Below are 24,391 nucleotides of genomic sequence, written 5' to 3' on the forward strand. Positions count from 1 at the left end.
AAATTCTTCGGAGGAAAACTCTCACACTCGCTTTACTCGCGTTTTTCATTCAATTCAAGAAATGAACACCGTGCCACAAATTTTTTTCACCTCCTCACACTAACACCTCGTTTACATCAAAATGAAATATCCAGTAGATTTAAAGTTAATAAAACAATTATTCCATTCGCCCTTGTTGGCTACGAGTGGTTATAGCCAACTCGGAGTAAACGACGGGAGCTTGCAGCTATAAAACTCGACTTAGCTAACTCTGTGCAAATGCACACGTCATCTTATATACACACGGCCGTACGTAGATAACGAAACACACCATGATCGCTCAATAGGAATTAGATAGGGCTTGCACGCGCTATGTTATAAAACATTCCATGGCGCACTGATGTTTCGCTTTCCGTGCATGAAAACTTTTTTTTTACCAGGATAGATGCTGGCCAACGTCCTTTTGCTGGTAAGAAATTCGGACGAGAGTGAGGGGCATAAAGTCTTCTTGGCCACGTTTATTTGCCAGCCCAGTTTCTGCTGTTAGAAAAGGATTTGTTTGAAGCGGTTGAGCCAACCGAGGAACAAAATTCGAAACCACAGAAAATTTAGCAAACACAAAAGCATTATCGGCTCAATAAACCATTTCACAAAAGACATTTACATCACTCTGTTTCTTTATTTCACGAGTCCAATGTAGAGTTGACAAAATGGGTTGAGAACTATTTCCATTATTTTTGCCTTGGTCATGCTTTGTGTGCTTTTTCGCGTACTTAGCGTGTTGTGTTATTTCGCACGCAGCTTTTGTTTTTAGCTTTGCACGTTTCTTTGTTCTGCTGCGCACGCTTTAACTTAGATCAAGTTTACCGGTAAGCTGATTTAAACGGCTGCTCCAAAAGGTCCATTCCAAGTTAGGTTATTTATTGTGTTAGTGTGTCCTGTGAAACAAAAAAAATCAGTAATGAGGCAAGTTTCTGAACACGCTTAAATCGTGCAAAAATCGAAGTATTTTGTTTTAATGTGGAAGCGTGTTGTGAGCCTGCTTTCACCTTTGTCCCTGTTTTCCCGTGGAGGGTCACATTTATAACAAATTAATTGTTAGTTAGGACTCGGTTTGCAGTATTAACCGTTTTTTTCTTTTGTCGCATTAACTAAGTGCGGCCATGTTATATTTATGTATCATTGAAATTCAAATGTCAACAAAAGCTTTCTAAACTGCTTGCAATCGTAAAACAGTTTCCTAGTTTCCAAATAGTAGATTTCATTTCAAATAATTTATACCTCGCTAAACCTGCTTTCGTTAGAAAGACAACATTGATCGCCTTCTCATTTCGTGATCTGTAATGGTGAACAATTGGCGTCATGTCATGTGAGACCATTCAGATAAATGCTTCGTCTGTTTGGGAGAAAGTGTTTTCTTGAAAAGTCACGTTCAGGTTGTCATTAACTGTCCTTCTTATTTGCTAAGTGCTTTTAAACAGTCAAGTTTATTTTTCCTTGAAACTCGAATGTCAACATTAACAAAAGCTTTCCCTGAACATAACCAATTATAAACCTCCTTCATCATCCCTACTTGGAACCCAAAAGCAAACAAAGCACTGGATTAATTACAGACCTTTTAAAATTTGTAAAATGGGAATATGTTGCTATGGGGAAAAAATCAGCTTATCAGAAATTTACCAAAATAATGCATCGACTCAAAACCAATATCGCCACCCTATAATTACTCGATAAACCTGGTTTCGTTAGAAAAACAACATTTGATCGCCTTCTCATTTCGTGATCTGTAATGGTGAACAATTAGCGCCATGTCATGTGAGACAATTCAGATAAACGTTTCGTCTGCTTAGGAGAAAGTATTTTCCTTAAAAGTCACTTAAGTTGACATTTACTGTCTTTTTCATTAACTATGTGCTTTTAAACAGTCACGTTATGTATCCTTGAATTTAAAATGTCAACAAAAGCCTTCTGAACTTAACTAATGATATTCGTAGGTAACAACTGGCAACTCTGCTTCGTCATCATTACTTGGTAGTGTTTGTTAATTAATTTTGAGAAAATGAAATTTTTTAGAGTTATTTTCGCCTTGTTTTAGCCTTAAATTTAAGTTTCAGAATACAAAAATAACTGCTAGTATTCTTACTCTCTATGGCTGCTTATACTTTTGTCGAAGATTATATGATAAGTGAGAATTTGCAGTTTTTTAACTCGGCGAAAATTATATATTTATGGGAAGGTGAATGCAACTAAGCATGCGCTGTTTGCAGGCTCAACTGGCGCCGGTAAGTCTAGATAGCTGAAACCAGCAATTAAACACAATTTTCGTTCTTGACATATGCCAATTTTATATTTGATCGATACTATCGAGGGCCACGTAAAGCACAGAAAGCCACCGATTGCATTCAGTTCTTCACAGAGAGCTAACCAGTAACGAAGGCTTATTACAGAAGAAGAAAACACCTGAACGAGAAAATCCCACTGCGGTGAGTCATGTTTGTGGCAAGTTTTGCAATGTTAACACTGATCTAGTTGGCATGGTTGCTCGCGTTTTCGTGCTCTTAAGCCATGCCAAACGAGTTCATGAGGATAGTTCTCACTCAAAACCGTTCCTGTTCATTTTGCAAATTACAAGGCTCCAAAACATATTTTACTCTTGCAAAGCCGACCGCAAATAAAAAAACAATTATAGCAAAATCATACATCTACAAAGTCAAAGAAAACTGTTCATGCTATAATTTCTTCTTCTTGGATTCTGTTAGTGAGGAAACCTATGGATTTTTTTCGCCTAATGATTTATTTGGCAAGATATGTTCTGACTGATTCTGAGAAGATCGATCGCTTTTAGCCCTTTAAAGCTTCGAAGAAATGCTTTAAAAAAGTAAAATTCATATGTGATAGTTTTATATTTATGTGTTTATTTTAATGGCTGCGAATATTTTACTTTTAAATATAGTAGTCAAAAATTAGCAATGTTTCGTGTTAAAACCGTTGGTTCGCGTCTTCATAAGTATCAATAAAATGTTAAGCAAGGTTTCGTGTTCAAAGCGATGATTCCCGTCTTCATAAAGTATCAATGAGACGTGAAGCAAGGTTTCATGTTCAAAGCGTTGGTTCGCGTCTTTACAAGTATCAATAGAAAGTTAAACTTTGGCGTTCAAAGCGTTGGTTTGGGTCTTCGCAATTATCAATAAAATGTTAAGCAAGTTTTCGTGTTCAAAGCGTTGGGTACGGTCTTCACAAGTGTCAATAAAACGTTAACCAAAGCCATAGTTTAGTGCTGAAGGCGTTGGTTCGCGTCTTCATAAGTATCAATAAAAAGTTAAGCTAGGTTTCGTGTTCAAAGCGTTCAACTTGGTTCGCAACCTCAGTTGAGGTTTCATGATGTTCAAAGCGTTGGTTCGCGTCTTTACAAGTATCAACTAGTGGTAACCACAGGTTAGAAAGTGCGGGCCTAGATGCACTTAAAGATCCTTCACTGTCACCTTCACCTTCCATGTGACAGAAGCGTCGATCTCATTAGTCAAACTTTTGTGATTTACACTTCGCATTTCTTCGCATTCTAATCGTTCTTTGTGGAGAAAAAAATTCTCAACTTCCTAATTGAACGACACAATTTCGGATCCTTTTGCATTGTAGCCGTTCATGGTGGAAGAACAAATAACTTAAGTCACCTCAACTCACAGCAATAATTCCAACAGGTCGCGAAAATTTCTCAGACGGTGTCGATAAAATCACTGGACAAGAGACAGTTATTCCGAGTAGCGCGTCACGCAAGGAATGCATGATTTTATCGAACATGCGGTGTAATTGAGACGCGATTTTCCTCGGTCGGTGAACTCGCTATGTTGTCAGTGTTGTAAGGGATTTTTCGAGATCAATCGTTGTTGGAATCATTCGTTTTGCCGTGGTTTATCTGTAATGCAATCACAGTAAATCTTCTCAAAACCAACGCCGAAACAACGCCTGCAAAACGTAATGTTTTCAATCTTCCATGTGGCAGAAGCCTCGATCTTATGTGACACACTGTTGAGATTGACACATTGTTCTTAAAGAACAGATTTTTAACTTCCGGTGTTTCGACAATCTGTTGTGATTGACACATTTTTCGCATTCTGATCGTTCTTAGTGGAAGAACAAAATTTTCAACTTCCGCTTTGCAGCTGGTCTTTATAAACGTGGCGCGCACGCGTAATACGCAATCCGCTGGTCACTGTCAAGATTAGGGTTGCGGGCCTCTCTTGGGCCCGCAATAAAAAGTTAAAATTTGGTGTTCAAGGCGTTTGTTTGGGTCTTCACAAATGCAAGTATCAATAAACAGTAGATCAAAGTTTCGTGTTCAAAGCGTGGGTTCGGGTCCTCACAAGAATCAATAAAAAGCTAACCGTGATTTCATGTTCAAAGTGTTGTTTCGCGCCTTCACAAGTATGAATAAAAAGTTTAGCGTGGTTGTTTTCGAGTAATACCATGCGTTTTTTATTCAGACTTAGGTGGTTGATTTTTTTTTTTTAACTTTTTTTTTAATAAGTAGGTCTAAAATACAGGCAGCTAAAAGCTTAATCAGTCCGACGGGCACATCGCCGATCACATTTTCCCTAGGGTACACCTGTGGAAATTGACCTGACTAGTGCAAATTTACGCTACCCACTCTCCCTAATGAAGCAAAATTGTCATACAGAAAATTTTCCGATTAGTCACGAGCTTTTCCGCTTAGCTTCGGCCAAAGTCCCTCGGCGCTACGAATAACAAAAGGACTATTGTTTAATGCTTAATGTGAAAGGTTGAGCCGGAACAATAAACCATTTCTTGATACGTGTAAGAATATTAAGCGTAGGTTTTTCGCTTTGCATCGACTTGAGGAGCTGGCAAACAACAGAAACTACAAGACAACAACAGTGTAAGACAAGTTTATTTATAAAACATACGATTTTATACCTTCCTTAATCACAAAGAGCTACTCAGATCTGACGTCAGTAAACACTGCGCAACAAATTTTCCGCCTTTCGCCCGGGCCTTGCGCACAATCGGCTTCGTGAAATTCACGCTGACACGTACACATTTAAGAAAATTTAGTCGATTGCAGAACAATCGATCCCGATGGTCTTAACATCCACGAAGAAACATATTAGTTAATTTGCTCCTACTATTTTACTGCTACTTTGTTAGTTTAGTTTTGTTTAGTTTAGTTTAACTTTAATTTTACACTGTCAGTTTATTTAGTTTTACGTATTTCCGGTACTACGCAAAATACCGCAATCGCTACATATAAAATACAACTTCCACAGTTAACTCCAATATACCAGAACTTAGCACACAAAATTTAGTCGATCATTCCACGTTGTATCGGTATTTAAATAACAAATTGCTCGTGTTGTATGTTGAGCCGACTATATCACTACTAATCCAACATTTACCAGGAGGATATTGATACTGCGTGACTTCTAACTTAGTACACTGCGGTTTGGCAATTACCATAATCTTCCTTTTCGGTCAGACGCGAAAGCTGATAATCAAAGCAAGTTCCTTTCACATGGGAATCAGTGGTGAGTTTTCGTTGGTTGTCTTAAGCCTAGTTTTTATTTAATTTATTTGTGTAAGAAGAGGTAATTCTGTGTTTTAGGTTAATTGGTATATTTTATCATTATTATTCACGCTATGCAAACAAAACAAAACGTGTAAAAGCTTTAGGGCCTGTTTATATGGAGGAGAGTTGTCCCTGGTAGGAGGGTTACCCTCCATACCGAGCCACCCCGGGCGAGAGAGCTTTTCATACGTTTCTTTATAAATAGTTGTGAACCGTTTATATAAGAAATTGCAAAGTTGACTCGGGGGGCAGGGTAACCCTGGGTGGAGGGTCACTCGCTTTGAAGGGAAGGTGACCCTGGGGAGCGAGCCAACTTTTTTCCATATAAACAGTTTGGTTGTTTTTGCCTCGCCTACCAGGGACAAGTTGACACATACGGAGCATGCGCTAAACGCTAAGTGCAGATAAATTGAAATCGAAGTCGGCGGTAAATTAGTCCAAAAATGGTCTTAGTCGACGATTCAGCGTTCCTGATTTTAGAAAAAGCAGCCATAATAGATGTTTCAAAACAACTCTCGCCAGTCTTTTGAACCGAGAGGGCCAAGTTTTGGCTCGGTCAACAGCGACAACTTTCTCATCTAAACGCTCGGCAAAAGATGGCTCGGGGGAGAGGGTAACCCTCCTACCAGGGACAACTCTCCTCCATATAAACAGGCCCTTAGTGAACTTTGGTGAGCTTTTAGCGAACATCACGTACGCATCCAAAATATATATCAGTAATGACGAGAAGGATTTCAGGTAACTCAACAGTTGATGTTCTCAAGTTATAAACAATATCGAGATTCTCTTGTAGTGTTCCTTACGAAAATGATAGAAATGTAGATTGAGTGCGTTTCGGGAGTCCGATTTGTTTAATCGCGAGCCAAATATAATTACCGACTGAATTGGACGACACGAAATCCCGTTACCAGTGAATTGTAGCCACAAAATGCGAGGGTTTAAAAAAATTTAAAGCTTGCTAAATATTTTTTTAATCAAGCTTTCAAACCAGGACAAACGATATCGGAGCGAAGCGGCAAACTAAGTCACAGAAAGCAGAGGAGCAAAGTTTGAAAAATTATTAAAATGTTCGATCTATATCGTGGTGCTTTTCTTCCGTTGATGCGTTCTCCAATTTTTTTATTTGCGAGACGTTAAAAAAGAAAAGAAATAAATAAAAGAGAGACAAGGGATGCGATATAGTACCACGACTGCAGCGGAGCCATAGAGAAGCTGTTTCATTTCACGAAAACCTGCTAAGATCTGACGTCAGTGAACACCACGCAAGAAATTTTCCGCCTCACGTACAATCGCTTCGTGAATACAAACTGACACGTACACATTCAAAAAATCATGAAGTCGATTTAAAATTTAACAAAACCATAGAAGTAATACTGTCGTAAGTTAGTGATTGCCGACTGAATTGGACGACACGAAGTCCCGTTTAATTTTTGTGTTCTGTTGGCAAGATTTAAGGAAAGACTTTTGTTGCAGCCAGACCATCATCATCAAATCCTTTTCTTAAACACAACAAAATCTTTTTAAGCTAAAGATTAGCACTGCATGTTACAAACTAGCGTTCTTGCTTATGACGTCACTGTAGCACGTACTGGAATGCGAGAATTTATGTTGACGTCAAATTAAAAAATTCTCTGTTGATCGAACGTGTTGGCAGAAGTAATACGAGAACTGTCAGTTTTTTGCGCCATTTTGTATTATTTTGAGTCAAGATTGATGTTCACTTGGCTTTGTTGTTTATGTTTTTCATTCTGTTGCATAAGGAAGAACATGGCTATGAGACGTAGTAGGAGGTTGCTTTTTCTCGTATAAAAGTAAAAAGGTCAGCTTCGAGCCAAAGTGGCGCATACTGCCGGAGCTTATCCCGGTTTCCTTAGCATTAAGCAGCTAGGAGTATTTCTACTCCCCCCTGAATGGGATGCTAGTCCATCGCAGGGAACCCCCCAGCATTATTTCGCCGGTACCCATTTATACACCTGGGTGGAGAGAGGCACTATGAGAGTAAAGTGTCTTGCCCAAGAACACAACACAGTGACCATGGTCAGGGCTCGAACCCGGAACGCTCGCTCCGGAGTCCGGCGCGCTAACCATTAGGCCACCGCGCCTCCCACTTTTCTCGTATAACAGGGTTTAAAACTATGAAGCTTTCAAATGTTGCACATTTGCAAAGTGTGCAAATAAGACGGCCTTGGACACTTTATCGTCCACGCTTTGTCTGGTTTGACATGCTTGAGGACGAAAGCCACTCTCGAGACGAGACTGGCTCGAGACGAGAGCATCCTGTTTTGATTTGATTTGATTTTATTTATCCACGAACTCCTCAGAATTTGTACGTGCTGGTGTTGGTTTATTTCAAGGAGGGAAAACCGGAAATCCCGGAGAGAAAACCCCTAGAGCAAGAGCTGTAACTAACAGCAAACTCTACCCACGTATCACGCCCGTTTTTTAGGCAAGCGCCCTCGCCACTTAACCACCCCTACCCCCTTAATTGTATTCTATCATTAGTTCCCTACATTTTGCCTCTCTTTAAAGCCAACATTTAATGATGAATGTTTCACTTGTTTCGCAGATTCACAAGGACACGACAGCAAACGACGCTAAAGTAATTTCAAGAGCAATGATCCTACCAGGGTTCTTTTTGTCGTGGTTGGTTGTATTTGTTTCTGGTGAAACACGTAAGTAGCGCTACTACTGAGGGGTACGGAGGGGGGGGGGGAGGCGGTCGGGTGGGTCCGCCACAAGGTCCCGTAAGTCGACACCCTCGGGAAGCAGATAAAGTGCCCGTAACTGTTGAAGCTGTCCGCTTATTAGAGTGATCCTCGTAAGCTAGCAGAATTAGGGGATGAGAGCTTGCACATAAAACAGATAAAAAAAAGTACCGCCACAGTACTGTAAATGAATGTTTGCTTTATTGTCTAAAACAATACCGATCATGGCGATAAAACTGTACTGTAATAAGATTTTTCTTTGAGGTGCCCGCGTCCGCTACTGGAAAACATGAACACTTACGGGAATGTGAAAATACGGAGTTTGCATTGTTTAGTAATTTATCGAATTTAAACAAGAGAATTCTCTTGGTTAAAAGCAAAACTTATGCGGGTTAAAAAATTCCCAGTTAATGCGTGACACTTTCAAATTAGTACTATAAAACAAAACAAAAAACTAAAAAAATGTTGTGAACAGTGTCATTTTGTGTAGTTTACGCAAACGTTTCGGGCACAGCCCTTCTTCAGTGTGAAACCGTTTTCCAATCTTATTAAGTTTTGCTTTGAACTCACTCTTATTTTTCGATAGTAAACAAAACATCCTGCACCGTAGTTTTAGCGATTTTGTGAGGGACAGTATAAGAAAAGCTACATGCGAACAAGTGCTACTTAACTTATGTCTGATAACGTATAGGAGTCCAATGACCTAGCTCGCTCTTTATTATGCTTTTCTCACCCAGACAAAAAGGGAAGCAATTATGAATATTGACAGTAACATCAACATTGCTATGTATCGTCACCTTTTTCTTCAGAAATTCTTGTCAATGAGCCATCAGACGGTGGACTGTGGTACTGGCGCATCATGACAGATTCACAAGGTGCAGGGGTGAGTGTCACTGGATAAAATGTGTCAATAATTACCTGGTATCTATGGAGGTTATCCGGGTTATTATGGCACGAAGGGGCTAGGACTTAGTATTGCTACTCGTCCTGGATGTATATATTTCACTGCGAGAGTTTTGTCTTGGCCAAGAAAACAACACAAGATCACGGCCAGGGCTCAAACCCAGATCGCTCGGTTCAGAGTCCAGCAAATTAAATAAATAGTGATGCTCGTGCCACAGGAGCCTCCCCTTCTCCTTCCCCATTGAACGCTCGAACTCCCCCCCCTCTCCTTCCTCTTTGAACGCCGGCCACGCAGGCTAGTGCCACAGTGACCATGTTTACAATGTACACGAAGCTCCAGTAGTGTCGCATAAAATTCGGGCGAGCTGTGTCCATCGAGAGTACAATTTACATGAATTATTTCACACTTCGCTGTTAAATTGTTGTATTTTTTTTCTCATCTACCTTTAGAGAGAATGCAATTAGTCTAGTGTCCCGTACAAGAATACAAAGCACGGGAATAATGTCATTCTGCAATCATTTTCAAAAATACATTATAGTATGATTTCTTGCAAAACAATCGAGGGTTCTCAATAAATTTCTAATTTTCCCCTAGCAAAGAGCAGTCGTCTTTTGACTATGGAAGCACCGTGGGATTTAAATTACAATTGCCCTAACTAGCATGGAAAAATCAAATAACACCATCACACAAATCGCCTACCACTCTGTGTACTTTGTTCAACTAAGAGCATTTAAACGTTATGAACTAAGGACCTTTGAAGGTTATGAAAAGACGCAAATAATGGCTTACATACGTCACTATTATGGGAGGAAATTTAAAATCACTAAAAGCATACTCATTTTTAACTTGAAATTTGTCTTCTATTATAGTGGATCCATCCTTCAATTGTGAATCAGAGGTACAGAGTTTGTGATATTAGTGATGCAATCACAAGGGAACCAAACAACTGGTTACAAACAGACTTCATTGATGTCAGGAATACTACGCAGCTGGATATTGAAGTGCATTACAGACTCCTTAAAGTGCCTATGAAGTAAAAAATAATTGCTGTTTATTTTAAATGCTTTTCAAAATAAAAAAGAATGGCGTTTGCCGTTTTGAAATATCTTCTTTCGTTTTGGAGATATTTACGTTTTTGTGATATGCAAATGAGGAAAGTGATGACGTCATTAATTGTTCCACAAAAAGATGAAGCATTGAATCAAGAATATCTCTTGGAATATTTGAGCTGTGTTCTTCAAACTTGGCACAATTAATGTACACCACAAAAGACACAAAATGACACTTGTCGTGCCGTTGCCATGGCAACAGTTTTGCTGCAAATACCTATAGTAATTAATACTGATATCCCCAGTTTTTGCTTAATCGAGGATGATCCACTCCCAACAAGCTAATGAGGAGAGTTAGGGTAATAGGGCATTATGTGTGTTCCAAGCTGGACCCTCTGTACCACTTTAAAGGGTTGCAAATGGAGATATTTGGTTTATGACAGAAAGAGCCTGGAACCAAGAGTGTTGCCATGGTTACATCAAAGTATAAACGATCTTGCACCTTTAAGGAAGGTCACTACTGATGCCAAGTTTCAGAAATATCACCTTTATATTTTCAGAGATATCCTTGATTTTGTGATCTATCTTTTAGTGGAACAATTTATGACGTCATCACTTTCCTCATTTGCATAACACAAAAACGAAAATATCTCCAAAACGAAAGAAGATATTTCAAAACAGTAAACGCCATTCTTCTTTATTTGTAAAGGTCTTTCAAATAAGCATTAATTAATTTTTACTTCATAGGCACTTTAACTGTCCTTTAACTTCTATCACTCGATACTGCAAAACGTACTTAACTCTTTATTCTTATCATACTGACTCCAAAGATCCTATTCCTGACCCAACTAAGGGGGTGTTTCAGAAAGAAATAGTTATAACGCCAACAATGTTACCTCCTCCTGGAAATTCAATAAGAGACGTATTTCACGGTTCAGTTTTAACTAAAGCCAAAGGCATGTATCTGGCATTTTTGGACCAAGGAGTCTGCTTGTCAATGACTAAAGTCATTATTAGCTACAGAATGTAGAAGAACTAAATGTAATAACTGACCCTAAATGTAATAAACTCCTATATGTAAAATCATTTGACCTTAATTGTAATAAACTCATAAGTGTAACAACATCCAGACTTATAACGTTATAATAACGTCATCAATGACGTAACCATCACCTCATTGACCCTATCCGGACCGGGGGGAGGGGCGGAAAGTGCACGCGCTGACTTGAAACGCTTATAACTTTTTTCAAGATTCAACCAAACGCTGCCAAACTTTGCGAGTTTATCTTAAATTTATCTAGGAATGATTTGGTAGGATAGGTTACTGTTTCGAAGAACTTGGCGTTACCATGGCAACGGCATTTTGACAAATATGTTTCCCCAAATTTGTAGTTTTTGTGTTCCTTTTAATGAAAATTATTTTTAATGCAATTAATTTCACCTTTTTAGGGTTTTTTTGCACCGTTTTATTGCGTTTAATTAAGAAGATGCCCCAAGAATTACGAAGATTTCCAAGAAAAACACATAGCACCGGCTCAATGTTCATGAGTGATTTTTTTATCAATTTTCGAAGAGCTGATAGAATTTACAGTGCTAAAATCTTAAAGACTATGGATTTTTCACTAAGGGTATTCTCCGGAAACAGCAAACATTAAAAGTTTGGCCAATTTAACAGCAAACACAAAAAAATTTGGGTAAATAACATTTTAATGTTAAACGTTTAACGTTTAATGTTTAGTGTAAAAAAAAAAAGCTAAATACACAAAAACACTTTAAAAACACTAAACCCCATTCAGACCCTCCGAGATCTAAAATATGTTTTTGAATAACAGAAATTAATTTTCAACTTTTAAATACAGCGGAAATTCATTTGTAACTTATGTTAACCGTAATGGAAATAAATTAACCGTTAGCCGAAAAAAGCCTAAGTTTTAACTGTTAACAGTAAAAGCCACCGCCTCATTGAGACCCTCAATTTTAAGTCACTTGATTGATGTTTTTCATTGGTTGCGCTCGATTCATGATGAACATAGCAACTTGTCAAAAGGCGTGACAGATGGCTCAACAAACCACTTTGTGAAAGTGATAAATGATCATCGCAGTGAATTTCCAATTTAAGCAATTGGAATAAAGAAGCCTAAAAAAAATTGAGGGCTTCAACGGGATTCGAACCCGTGACCTCCGCGATACCGGTGCGATGCTCTACCAACTGAGCTATTGAAGCCACACATTGGGAGCGACTTTGTGTTACGGAGAATTTCCCGAATTTTAAGTCATTTCTATATTAAACCGTATTTAGCTTGTTAATCATTTAAAAAACACTGAAAAAGCCAACAGCAATAGACGCTTGTACAAATCGTATATAAGCAACCTCACTTGTAATGCTTTTTCGATTACATTTCTTGATTACATTTCTTCGATTACGTTCCTGATTGCAAACCAACTCGGAATAAACTCCTGTTGGACCCAAGCTGAGTTGTTGCTGTTGCTGTCCGTCCAGTTCGTGGTTAGATCCCGGAAGAGTGTAACGGCTCTTCCCTGCAAGCGATTGCCCCATTTGAGTCTAATCTTCCCCGCAATTATCGTCGCGGTCGTCTCGTCAAAAAATCGTCAAAATGTTTGGTTTCTCTCGTCAAAATATCCATCGTCAAAAAACATGTGCCACATGTACATGTATATACCTGATTGAAGAAACGTTGACCCGTAAAAAGCCTTAACAATAAAAGATGCGACCCAAATGTTTGCTGGGACATGCGACAAAACATATTCCCCGTAAGTGGCAGAATAAATATTATGATTCGACAGGTTGCATAAATCACTTCTCAAGGCTCCGAAAGTAGAAAATATCGTTATTTTAAATAAGTAGAATATTACCCAGCTTACCAATCCTGTCTATCCAGAATGCCATTCAATCTTATCTTATGCTTTTCACAGCGTCAACATTTCTTCAATTAGGTGTATAATATGGTGTGGAGTAAACCATAAGTAGACTCATTCAATGCAATTTGTGACATCCTTTCTCTAAGTTGGGTGAGCACAAAAGAAAGCCCTTATCGTTAGAAAAGCTGGTATAATCTTTATCATCGACAAGTCACTAATGTTTTATTGCAGGAGAAAAGCGCGGTGAATAACAAATTTTCGGCTCAGATTACTCGCAAGGGAATTAATAAGGAATTATGTGGTGTTTACAAGGTCTTCCTGCTCCTAGTCGAATATGTTGACCCCACTTTTTTATTTCAAAATTTAAGTCCCCTTAAGGTAATCAACCAGTAGATAAAGTTTGGTTGAAAATCTGTGTTCAATTCTATTTCGGGGCAATGGCCTTAAAAGCTTGCTATTGAAGAAGATCCCAATGGAATTACGCAAATACCTTTTAAAAATACTCGGCTAGGCAGCAAGGATTTCACTTCAAAAGGCCATTGCAGTCTCACGTCGAGGAACCAATCAACCAGATTAAATAGAATGTGTCTAACAAAAACATTTGCTTGTAATTAACTTCTCGATTCTTGTATTACTGTTAAACTCGTCCTGAACAAGAGTAAAAATGATTAATTGCAAATTAAATTTCTAATCAAACTCTCGTTAACTGGCAAAAGTAGGTCCGTATCGTGGTTTTATCCAATTAACCGAATTATAACAAAATGCGTCTGAACGAAAACATTTCGCTTGTAATTAACTTTTCAATTCTTGTTTTACAAATAAAATCGTCGTGAACAAGAGTTTATGAGGAATTAATTGCAAATTAAATTTCCAAACCCCTGATGTAAGCTGGCAAAAGTAGGCTGTTCGCTGCATCACACTGCCATGTGATCACTGTATTTACTGTACATCAAAACAGGGTTGTTTGAAGTTTGATGTAACGACGGCTTTTGATCTCGGAGGTAGTAGATTAACAAGTATGTGCTCTTTCATAACTACATTATCCTTAAAAAGGCTTTTAGATAGCAGATCACGCCTGCCAGCTAGGGTGGGGATGCCGGCCTCTTCTAGAGCTGTGCTGGTACTTATGCCCAGTGAAAACTAACCTCTACCGTCAGCGATTTATAGCGGTTTCTCTGCATTAGTTCATCAAAACCTTTTTGATGAATACTGCTAGCCCACAAAAAATAATAATACCGAAGGGTCGAAACTACATGGCTCAGGTTCACATGTGTACATTCTTTTGAATTCTTTCAAAGTCACCCTCAGTGATGCTTCCAGCAAACTAAGTAAACAAGCGATAATGAAATATATTTTTTTACTTTCACACTGTCGTTATGCTTATGTCATTATGTTCCAACTATGTCGTTATGTTGTTCACACTGGTGACATAAAACATCAATGTGAAGTTTTTTTTTTGCATTTGCATGACCTTGCGTTATGTCGCCAGTGTGAACCAGGCATAAGACAAGTTAATTTATAAACCATTCGATTTTATACCTTCTTAAATCACAAAGAGCTACTCAGATCTGACGTTAGTAAACACCGCGCAACAAATTTTTCGTCCTACGCCCCGGGCCTAGCCTCCCACGCAGTCGTTCTTAGGGTTATAGTAGAATCACAGCCTACAAGTATTTAGTCAAAATGTTTTTTGTGTTTGATTTTACACAAGTGCAAACTTACTTTTTCAAAAACAGGATTTTTCATGATTTGAAGGCTCAATATGGGACCACCCCTGGAACTTTAAAAGTAAAAGTCAGAAAACCAAACCCAAATGGCTTTTAGAATATCTCATCAAGGCCAACTTCTGCAGTAAGTTTCAGGAAAATCGGTTGACTCCGACTTCCAAGGTCTGGAACACTTTCTCTGACAATGACACTTAATTGTTAATTAAAATGTTAACAAGAATTCAACTGTATCCCACATATTAGAACCTGCTTGGCCTTGCCTAACTAAAGGGGTTTTTATATTTCGAGTTTTAAAATGGAAAATTTTGCCAGTAATTACGACATCATTTTATTACACAGTCGCCTAAAAAAACTACTTCGGTTGTAATGATTTTTGCCAGAGGGTACTATTTTTACGGCAAATCGATTTGGTTACCCCAATATTTTCAAAATTTGCGTCTATTTAATTTAACAATGTCACGGATCTTAAGCTGCGTTCACATTAGGCCGAAACATGATTAGTCTGATCACGAATGAAACATGTTTCGCTGTGAAAAGTGTTCACATCAGGCAGTGCATTGCGCGAATCATGATTGAAACATGATTAGTCTGATCATGATTGAAACTACCTCACGAGGTGGTTTCAATCATGATCAGACTAAACAAGTTAAAAATGGCGGACATGCGGTGAGTAGGCGAGTGCCCAAAAGCTTCAAATTTGGGCTTCCTATGAGACCAAATGTTTATTTAAAATATGGGCTAATAAAGCGATACAACATGAATTATCGGTAACGGATAGAAAGCAGAATATTTGGCAAAATATCGCCACGAAAGTTTACGACGGCGGCTACAAGCGCGCAGCATTGCAGCATCACAAATGAAAAAGAAATTTCACAAAATAAAAATCTTCTGCTACCGACTGATAGCGCAAATTCGGACAATAGTGCCTTCTTGCTAAACGCTTGAAAGTCCTGCTTCATCGAAGGGCTTGAAAATAGACAGAAAGACAAAGATGTAATCGAAACTTTATTGTAATTTCGAGCTATATTTTTACGGTGAAGAATTATGTAAGAACCGTGAAGCCGCATAATTTACACACCAGGCATGAAACGTGTTTAAAACTAACACCTAATGCCGGAACAATGCAATAACAAGCATGTTTAGGTGAAACATGTTCCGTTGAAACATGTTCATTCTAAACATGTTTCGGGTTAAATGTGAACGCAGCTTTAGACATGTAAACTACTTCAAGTAATATGACATGGCAAACTCTTCATTCTTTCCGAGACGTTTGCTAAGCAGGCTCTCTACAGTCTAGGAAGTTTTTTTTTAAAAAAAAAAAAAAGATGTCAAAATGACTTAAAGGACAGATGGCTTACAAAACAAAAATGATTGGTCACTAAATCACAAATACAAAATTCGTTTCTACATATTTCCCCTCCCACGTCCATTTTTGTCCTTGCAAAGCAATACGTATTTTTCTAACTTAAATGAATTTTTGGGGTAACGTTTAAGTTGGTAATTTAGAAAAGTTTACCTGTGCATTTGGTTTTGTTTGGTCCAGTCAGTTTGAAGCCACCATCACACTCACAAGTAAATGAAATAGGGCCATCCTGGCATCTGAAGTTACGAGGACAATTGACTCCAGGATTATCGCATTCATTCACATCTGGTTAAAAATAAAAAAAAATACGAAATACAGAGTTACCTTGATCTGACGTCAGTAAACACCGCGCAACAAACTTTTCGTCTTCAGTGAATCACGATCGCCCCTAAGAACGACTGCGTGGGAGGCTACCCCGGGCCTTACGCACAATCGGCTTCATGAAGTTCACGCTGACACGTACACATTTAAGAAAATGTAGTCGATTGCAGAACAATCGCTCCCGATGGTCTTAACATCCACGAAGAAACATATTAGTCAATTTGCTCCTACTATTTTACTGCTACTTTGTTAGTTTAGTTTTGTTTAGTTTAGTTTAACTTTAATTTTACACTGTCAGTTTATTTGGTTTTACGTATTTCCGGTACTACGCAAAATACTGCAATCGCTACATATAAAATACAACAACTTCCACAGTTAACTCCCATTTTCGGTCAGACGCTAAAGCTTTTAATCAAAGCAAGTTCCTTTCACAAGGGAATCAGTGGTGAGTCATCGTTGGTTGTCTGAAGCCTAGTTTATATCTAATTTATTTGTGTAAGAAGAGGTAATTCTGTGTTTTAGGTTAATTGGTATATTTTATCATTATTATTCACGCTATGCAAACAAAACAAAACGTATAAAAGCTTTAGTGAACTTTGGTGAGCTTTTAGCGAACATCACGTACGCATCCATAGTGTATGTCAGTAATGACGAGAATGATTTCAGGTCACTCAACAGTTGATGTTCTTAAGTTATAAACAACGGTTCTTGTAGTGTTCCTTACGAAAATGATAGAAATGTAGACTGAGTGCGTTTCGGGAGTCCGATTTGTTTAATCACGAGCCGAATATGATTACCGACTGAATTGGACGACACGAATTCCCGTTACCAGTAACTTGTAACCACAATATTAGAGGTTAAAGCAACTGTGCCACGGTTAAGTTAATTTTTATCTTAGTATTTGTACACTACACCAATGAAGTTAGTTTAGTGGGAAAGCGAACGCTACGCCAGATGAAATCATTTAATTGCGCGGTCAAGTGGAACAAGCACGTTGACATGCATATGCAAATTAGACGGAAACAGGCTTGTTATTGTTCTGAAGCAATGGGGTAAAAAATTCTCGTGCTTGCCTTGTTTCAAATAACTTTTTCTCAGTATCACTTCCTACGCCATCTTCAAAATGAAATCTATTAACCAAAAACACTTGAATGTTTGCCGGTAAGTGTTCGCGTGATGTTATATTTTTCAACTTGTTTTGATATGTCGGGGTGATGTTCACTGAGGCGGAATATAAAATTGCTATCAGACGGGAACGAATGTAATACTAAAAACAGGAATGGGGAATAGGGAATGGGGAATTGGACGGCACGAAATCCCGTTACCAGTTAATTGTAACCAGAAAATTCGAGGGTTAAAGCGACTGTGCCACTGTTAAGTTAGTTTTTTGTTATTAAATCTTGCCAAATATTCGCTATGAAACTAAATTTTTTGCAAAGAAATTAATTCTATGATTCTAAATGACAGTTACAAATAAACAAGATTAACTTTGAAAACTGTTCCACTGGACCGTATTTCAAAAACCCATATCGCAATCCGTTTCAATCTTAGATCCGTATCTTTTTTTGCAATTGGTATGTTATTTAAATATTCCTTCACTATTTTAAGGGGTTATTTTATGTATTTAAACGAATTTGATGGTCATTTCATATGCCTAAGTTTGGCTAAAATCCGTGACACGGTCTCTTTTAAATTAGACAAAGCAAAACTTGTTAAAGATTTATTCAGTTCTTTTTAATTTTTATCCACGCTTTTAAACCAGAACAAAAGATATCGGAGCGAAGCGGCAAACTCAGTCACAGGGAGCAGAGGAGCCAAGTTTGACCTTTGCAAATTATTAAAATGTTCGATCTATATCGTGGCGCTTTTCCGTTAATGCGTTATCCGATTTTTTTATTTGCGCGACGGTTAAGTAAGAAAAGAAAGAAGAGAGAGAAGACAAGGGATGCAATATAGTACCCCGGCTGCATTGGAGCCATAGACAAGCTGTTTTCATTCCACGACAAAGTTTCCGTAATCACGAAGAACCTGCTAAGATCTGACGTCAGTAAACACCGCGCAACAAATTTTCCGCCTCACGTACAATCGCTTCGTGAAAACAAACTGTCACGTACACATTTAAAACAATCATGCAGTCGATTTAAAATTTAGCAAAACCATCGAAGTAATACGTATTTCCGGTACTACGCAAAATACTGCAATCGCTACATATAAAACACAACTTCCACAGTTAACTCCCACTATTCCAGAACTTAGCACACAAAATTTAGTCGATCATTCCACGTTTTATCGGTCTTTAAATAACAAATTTCTCATTTTGTATGTTGAGCCGACTATATCACTACTGATCCAACATATACCAAGAGGATATTGATACTGCGTGACTTATAACTTAGTACACTGCGGTTTTGTTAATTACTATAATCGGCCAGACGCGAAAGCTGATAATCAAAGTTCACAAGGGAATCAGTGGTGAGTTTTCGTTGGTTGTCCTAAGCCTAGTTTCTATCTAATTTATTTGTGTAAGAAGAGGTAATTCTGTGTTTTAGGTTTGTTGGTATGTTCTATCATTATTTGCCACGCTATGAAACAAAACAAAACGTATAAAAGCTTTAGTGAACTTTGGTGAGCTTTTAGTGAACATCACGTACGCATCCATAGTGTATGTCAGTAATGACGAGAATGATTTCAGGTCACTCAACAGTTGATGTTCTTAAGTTATAAACAACATTGAGATTCTCTTGTAGTTTTCCTTACGAAAATGATAGAAATGTAGACTGAGTGCGTTTTGGGAGTCCGATTTGTTTAATCACGAGCCGAATATGATGATTACCGACTAATAATAATAATAACAAGAGGCTTGAGAAGCTTAAAATCGGGCGCTTATTAATTAGCTATCTGTTTTGACTTGAAAGGCAGGGTACAGTACAGTAAAAATCACTGGAAAAACAGTCACTTAAACCTATTCAGACCGGGGGGGCTTTTGAGGCCCGCGCTGACTTTGAACGCTTATAACTTTTTCAAGATTCAACCAAACGCTGCCAAACTTTGCGAGTTTATCTAAAATTTATCTCGCAATAATTTGGTAGGATTAGTTATTGTGCCAGTAACTTGAAATCACCATGGAAACGTCATTTTGACAGGCTTGTTTTCCCAAATTTTTAATTTTCGTGTTTCCACTTAATAATGAAAATCTGGAATGTTTTCAAGACCCTCTTTCAAGATTGCATTATTACTTAATGACATAATGGTCTCAATTTATAAATATATTTCGCACAATACAAATAAACGATTGAACTAGACGTCTAGATATAAATTTGTAACACTAAGCAAAGTGCAGCCTTTTCGCAATACTTAATAAAGGCAGGGTTTTTACCTGAATACCAATTTTTCCAACGCTTTAGGTGGCTGACGCATTTCAGTATTTTCCAGCCCTTACACTTTAATGGAACAGTATACAGCTCTTTATCAGGTAACTACTATTGTCAAGAAAATTATCACAACTTATTGACCAATGATTAGGTATTTGTTTCATACCATTACTGTAATAGCAACTAGTGAAGAATAGTAGTACTGACCCAAAGTATAAGGGCTGGAAAACACTGAAAACCATTTCAGCCGCGTTTCAAGGAATCCAAAAAAGCTTTACTTATCCCATATATATTTGTTTTGCAGTATTTTGTTAATTTTTGGACGATTTCGGGGGATGTCTGGGAGGCGATAGTTTTTCTCAAAGGATTAGTAAAATTTAGATAAATAAGAAATATTGGAGATTTAATGTGATTTTAAAATTTGAATTTGAAGTCAAAAATTGGTGGACGGACACCAGTCTCCAACAGTCTCCATACAACCCGGTGTGCTCTTGCGAGGGGGTCAACTGTTTGGTGGTGTTTCCATTCTTTTCTTCAATCCCTTCTTTAAATCTCTTAAAGTTCCATTCAAATTCAGGTAGAGCCCCACCTTAAGTTTTGTTCTTGTGAGAAAACAACAGAAGTCAAAGGTTGCGTGATATAACCAAGCATGGATTTTAATTCTCCCTCCCTGTCCATCTCCTAAGCCTTTCACCCCCACCTGTCCCTCCCTTTCTACTCTCATTCAATTTAATGTTTGTTTACATTTCCTAACCAATTCAGTATCGTACTAATCTGTGCCAAGCAATCAGATAATAACAGAGATTTGCCTTAATTTTGATCTCCCATACCAAGACCTTAGAGTATAAACCGCTAATAAAACAAAACACACTTGATAATAATTCTCTGAGGTTATACACCTTGCAATATTAACGTACTAACGAACTTCATAACAAACCCCATGTCGTACTAAGGATTTTTACTGATAAACGGAGAAAATAAGTTCACAACTGTATATTGACCTGTAACTTGTATACCGTATTGAAAAATTCAGAACGAACCGACTTCTGTCCGCACACAGGTAACCAAAGCGTACTATGAGAGTTTGTATGGATGTACTAAGAAGGCTTGTATGGATTTGAAGTTGAGAAAAATATCCCTTTTTTACCGGTGAAAAGTTATAATGAAACTTTAAACCTTACCTGGTGTCACGTTTTTGTAGTTCTAGTGCTTTAGAAAGTCATACGCGCGATTTTCGTCTTAACCGTCTGTTGCGTACTAAAAGAAAGACAAGGTAAACATGGCTCGCCATTGTAAACGCCCATACAGATCTCCCGCTCATATTTTATCTACTACTTATTAGTACTTTACTCCTTAAGCTTTTTTCTCTGTCCTCCCGCCGAAGCAAAGAAGAGAACCAGATTGCAGATTAGCCCAAAAGTCAACCCAGTGTTCCTACAACGATTTACTGTCAAAACTGAAATGAAACCGATTGGCCCAGGCTATCCCCGTCGTTTTTAGCCGACAGGAGACTATCGTCTAGGACGACCAAAGGGTAAACTATAAATCGGCCACGCCCGATTAATAATAATAATAATAATAATAATAATAAGTTCTTTACCCAGGGAGCTCACATCACCAAAGGTGTTATTCAGTGAGGCCCTGCAAAATAATAGTTCAAATTTAAAATTAAAAGATTAAAAAATAGTTAAAGAATTAAAAAAGTTACATGATAAAAAATGTATAGCATTAAAATTCACAATAAAAGGCATAGGATAAAAAATTTAGCTAAAAACTACATTCTTCAGGGCTTGCTTAAAAAGTAAAATGGACTTAATGTCTTGTATCGATTTATCTAGCTTATTCCAGTCTGCAAGTCCTTGGTATAAAAGGCGTTGCTTGCCATAATTTCGTCTAATCCTCGGTAAATAAAAATTGGTTTTGCCGCGGGTATTATAAGCATGAATGTCATAGATTCTCTTTGTATCAAAATTAAAATCTATGAGGCCATTTACATATTTGAAAACGAAAACGCAGCGGTGAAAAAACCTGCGTTTCACGAGTGTTGGCCAACCAAGTGCATTTAATGCTTCTGTAGACGAGGAAAAACTTGGTAAACTAAGAATGGTCTTGGCAGCCTTGTTTTGAAGTAACTGTAGCTCACCCATTAGGGTAGCATTACCCTTATCGCCCCAGATAGTATCGCCGTAATCGAACAGAATTGGACGACACGAAGTCCCGTTACCAGTTAATTGTAACCACAATATTAGAGGGTTAAAGCAAATGCGCTACGGCTAAGTTAGGTTTTAGTGTAGTGTTTGTACACTAATGGAGTTAGTATAGTGGTAAAGCGAACGCTACGTAGGAGGCGAACGCTACCCCAGATGAAAACATTTAAGAGGCTGTATCTGTAATAGTGGTCTGCCCGATCTGGCTTGTTAAATAGATTTCGCTCTTTTCTAGTGTGTTGCAAGACTTTCATGTACTTATACTAAAAACACAATTCACTTGACCGGATCATTAATTTTTTTCGAGTTTTTAAGGATTTTCGGTTCACCCGAACGAGCACTTGTAACGACCACTGTCAAGGCTTAAATTTACCACAACTTTGAAAATGAATTAAAGAAGAACTAACAACTTCTGTACCAAACAAACACTACAGCCTGTTAAATTATGTCTTTTTAATTTATCACACCAACTTTCACGAACCTTGAGCTCGAATCAAGCTAGCAGCAAAACATTAATGACACCCCTATCACACACCTTGATGAAACACTTGAAAACGGCTCAGATTCAAACTTTATTTTTGAAAAAGTGAGGCGGTCTACTTCAATCAAACCAACGCAGCCGAAAAGTAGATGTAATAGAAAATGTTCCTATCGAAAAAAACCTTTTGGTATCGTCTTAATGAAATATTTACAGCTGTGTAAACTTGCCCAATTTCGAAGATCTTCATGTTTGCAGCCATTTTGAGGGACTCGTCAGGACGAGGAGTTTCATCAACTGGCCTTGCAGACCTACCTAACACAATCAGAAATAAACAAAGATTAGATATAAATGCACTGCAGTTCAACTGAAAGAGAATAAATCGTGTTTTTCATTCTTCAAAATGAAATCTAAACCAAAAAAACTTGAATGTTTGCCGGTAAGTGTTCACGTGATGTTATATTTTTCAACTTGTTTTGACATACTAAAAAGAGGAATGGGGAACAGGGAATGGGGAATAGGACGACACGAAATCCCGTTACCAGTTAATTGTAACCAGAAAATTCGAGGGTTAAAGCGACTGTGCCACGGTTAAGTTAGTTTTTTGTTATTAAATCTTGCTTAAATATTCGCTATGAAACTAAATATTTGCAAAGAAATTAATTCTATGATTCTAAATGACAGCTACAAGTAAACAAGATTAACTTTGAAAACTGTTCCACCCGACCGTATTTCAAAAACCCATATCGCAATCCGTTTCAATCTTAGATACTTTTGGCCATCCGTATCTTCTTTTGCAATTGGTGTGTTATTTAAATATTCCTTCACTATTTTAAGGGGTTATTTTATGTATTTAAACGAATTTGATGGTCATTTCCTATGCCTAAGTTTGGCTAAAATCCGTGACACGGTCCCTTTAAAATTGGACAAAGCAATAAAAACTTGTTAAAGATTTGTTTTTTTATCAAGCTTTCAAACCAGGACAAAAGATATCGGAGCGAAGCGGCAAACGCAGTCACAGGGAGCAGGGGAGCAAAGTTTGACCTTTACAAAATTATTAAAATGTTCGATCTATATCGTTGCGCTTTTCATCGGTTAATGCGTTCTCCGATGTTTTTTTAATTGCGCGACGGTTAAAAAAGAAATGATAGAAGAGAGAGAAGACAAGGGATGCTATAGTAGAGCCATAGACAAACTGTTTTCATTTCACGAAAAAGTTTTCCGTAATCACGAAGAACCTGCTAAGATCTGACGTCAGTGAACACCGCGCAACAAATTTTCCGCTCACGTACAATCGCTTCGTGAAGATCAAACTAACACGTACACATAAAAAAAAAATCATGTAGTCGATTTAAACTTTAAAAAAATCATAGAAGTAATACCGGCGTATGCTAGTGAAGAATTCATAAAACAATTATTTTATTCGCTCATCATGCTCATGTTGGGTACTAGATGATAGTAACCAACTTCTGTGTTCTGTTGGCAAGATACCAGGAAACACTTTTTGTTGTAGTCAGATCATCGTCATCATCATCATCATCATCATCATCATTTCTTGAAACACGATATAATCTTTTTAAGCTCAAGATAAGCTCAAGATAAGCGCTACAGCTTACAAACTAGCGTGCTTGCTTGGCGTAACTGTAGCACGTGCTGGAATGTGGGAATTCATGCCGACGTCAAATTAAAAATTCTCTTTTGATCGAACGTGTTGACAAAGGTAATACGCGAGAACTGTCAGTTTTCGCGCCGGTTTGTATAATATTGATTCGCGATGGATGTTCACTTGTTGCTGTTACGATTGCTTTACATAAGTAGTAACATGG

At 37.9% G+C, this 24,391-nt stretch overlaps 2 protein-coding genes across 8 annotated transcripts in view; both read left to right on the plus strand.

The window, feature by feature from the left end:
* The first annotated feature begins 2,330 nt into the window (after positions 1-2,330).
* Positions 2,331-11,343, plus strand: LOC144658349 (ephrin type-B receptor 3-like). Of its 3 annotated transcripts, none has more exons than XM_078518774.1 (5): positions 2,331-2,462; positions 8,127-8,232; positions 9,075-9,148; positions 10,039-10,185; positions 10,970-11,343. In XM_078518774.1, the coding sequence occupies exons 2-5, from the start codon at positions 8,175-8,177 to the stop codon at positions 11,246-11,248; spliced, it is 558 nt and encodes a 185-aa protein (XP_078374900.1). In that variant the 5' UTR covers positions 2,331-2,462; positions 8,127-8,174; the 3' UTR covers positions 11,249-11,343. The 3 variants fall into 3 exon arrangements, with proteins under 3 accessions (XP_078374900.1, XP_078374901.1, XP_078374899.1); XM_078518775.1 differs by lacking the exon at positions 2,331-2,462 and adding an exon at positions 4,737-4,873; XM_078518773.1 differs by lacking the exon at positions 2,331-2,462 and adding an exon at positions 4,900-5,519.
* A 5,538-nt stretch (positions 11,344-16,881) lies between these two features.
* Positions 16,882-24,391, plus strand: part of LOC144658150 (ephrin type-A receptor 4-like) — a 30,179-nt gene continuing 22,669 nt past the window's right edge. For 3 of the 5 annotated variants that reach the window (XM_078518503.1, XM_078518500.1, XM_078518504.1), the window contains exon 1: positions 16,882-16,954. The gene's annotated coding sequence lies outside the window, so the exon portion shown is untranslated. Of the gene's footprint in view, positions 16,955-18,736; positions 18,982-19,913; positions 19,982-24,391 lie in introns of those variants that run through there. The other 2 variants (XM_078518502.1, XM_078518501.1) reach the window with 2 other exon arrangements.

This window comes from Oculina patagonica, chromosome 6 (assembly GCF_052425735.1).
Source record: "Oculina patagonica isolate OP01 chromosome 6, crgOcupat, whole genome shotgun sequence".
Lineage (NCBI taxonomy): Eukaryota > Metazoa > Cnidaria > Anthozoa > Scleractinia > Oculinidae > Oculina > Oculina patagonica.

Excerpts from the sequence above, each read along its gene's own strand:
- LOC144658349 (XM_078518774.1), top strand. The coding sequence starts at position 8,175 with ATGATCCTACCAGGGTTCTTTTTGTCGTGGTTGGTTGTATTTGTTTCT. Across the intron at positions 8,233-9,074 it reads ATTTGTTTCTGGTGAAACAC|AAATTCTTGTCAATGAGCCA; the intron begins GTAAGTAGCGCT and ends CTTTTTCTTCAG. Across the intron at positions 9,149-10,038 it reads CAGATTCACAAGGTGCAGGG|TGGATCCATCCTTCAATTGT; the intron begins GTGAGTGTCACT and ends CTTCTATTATAG.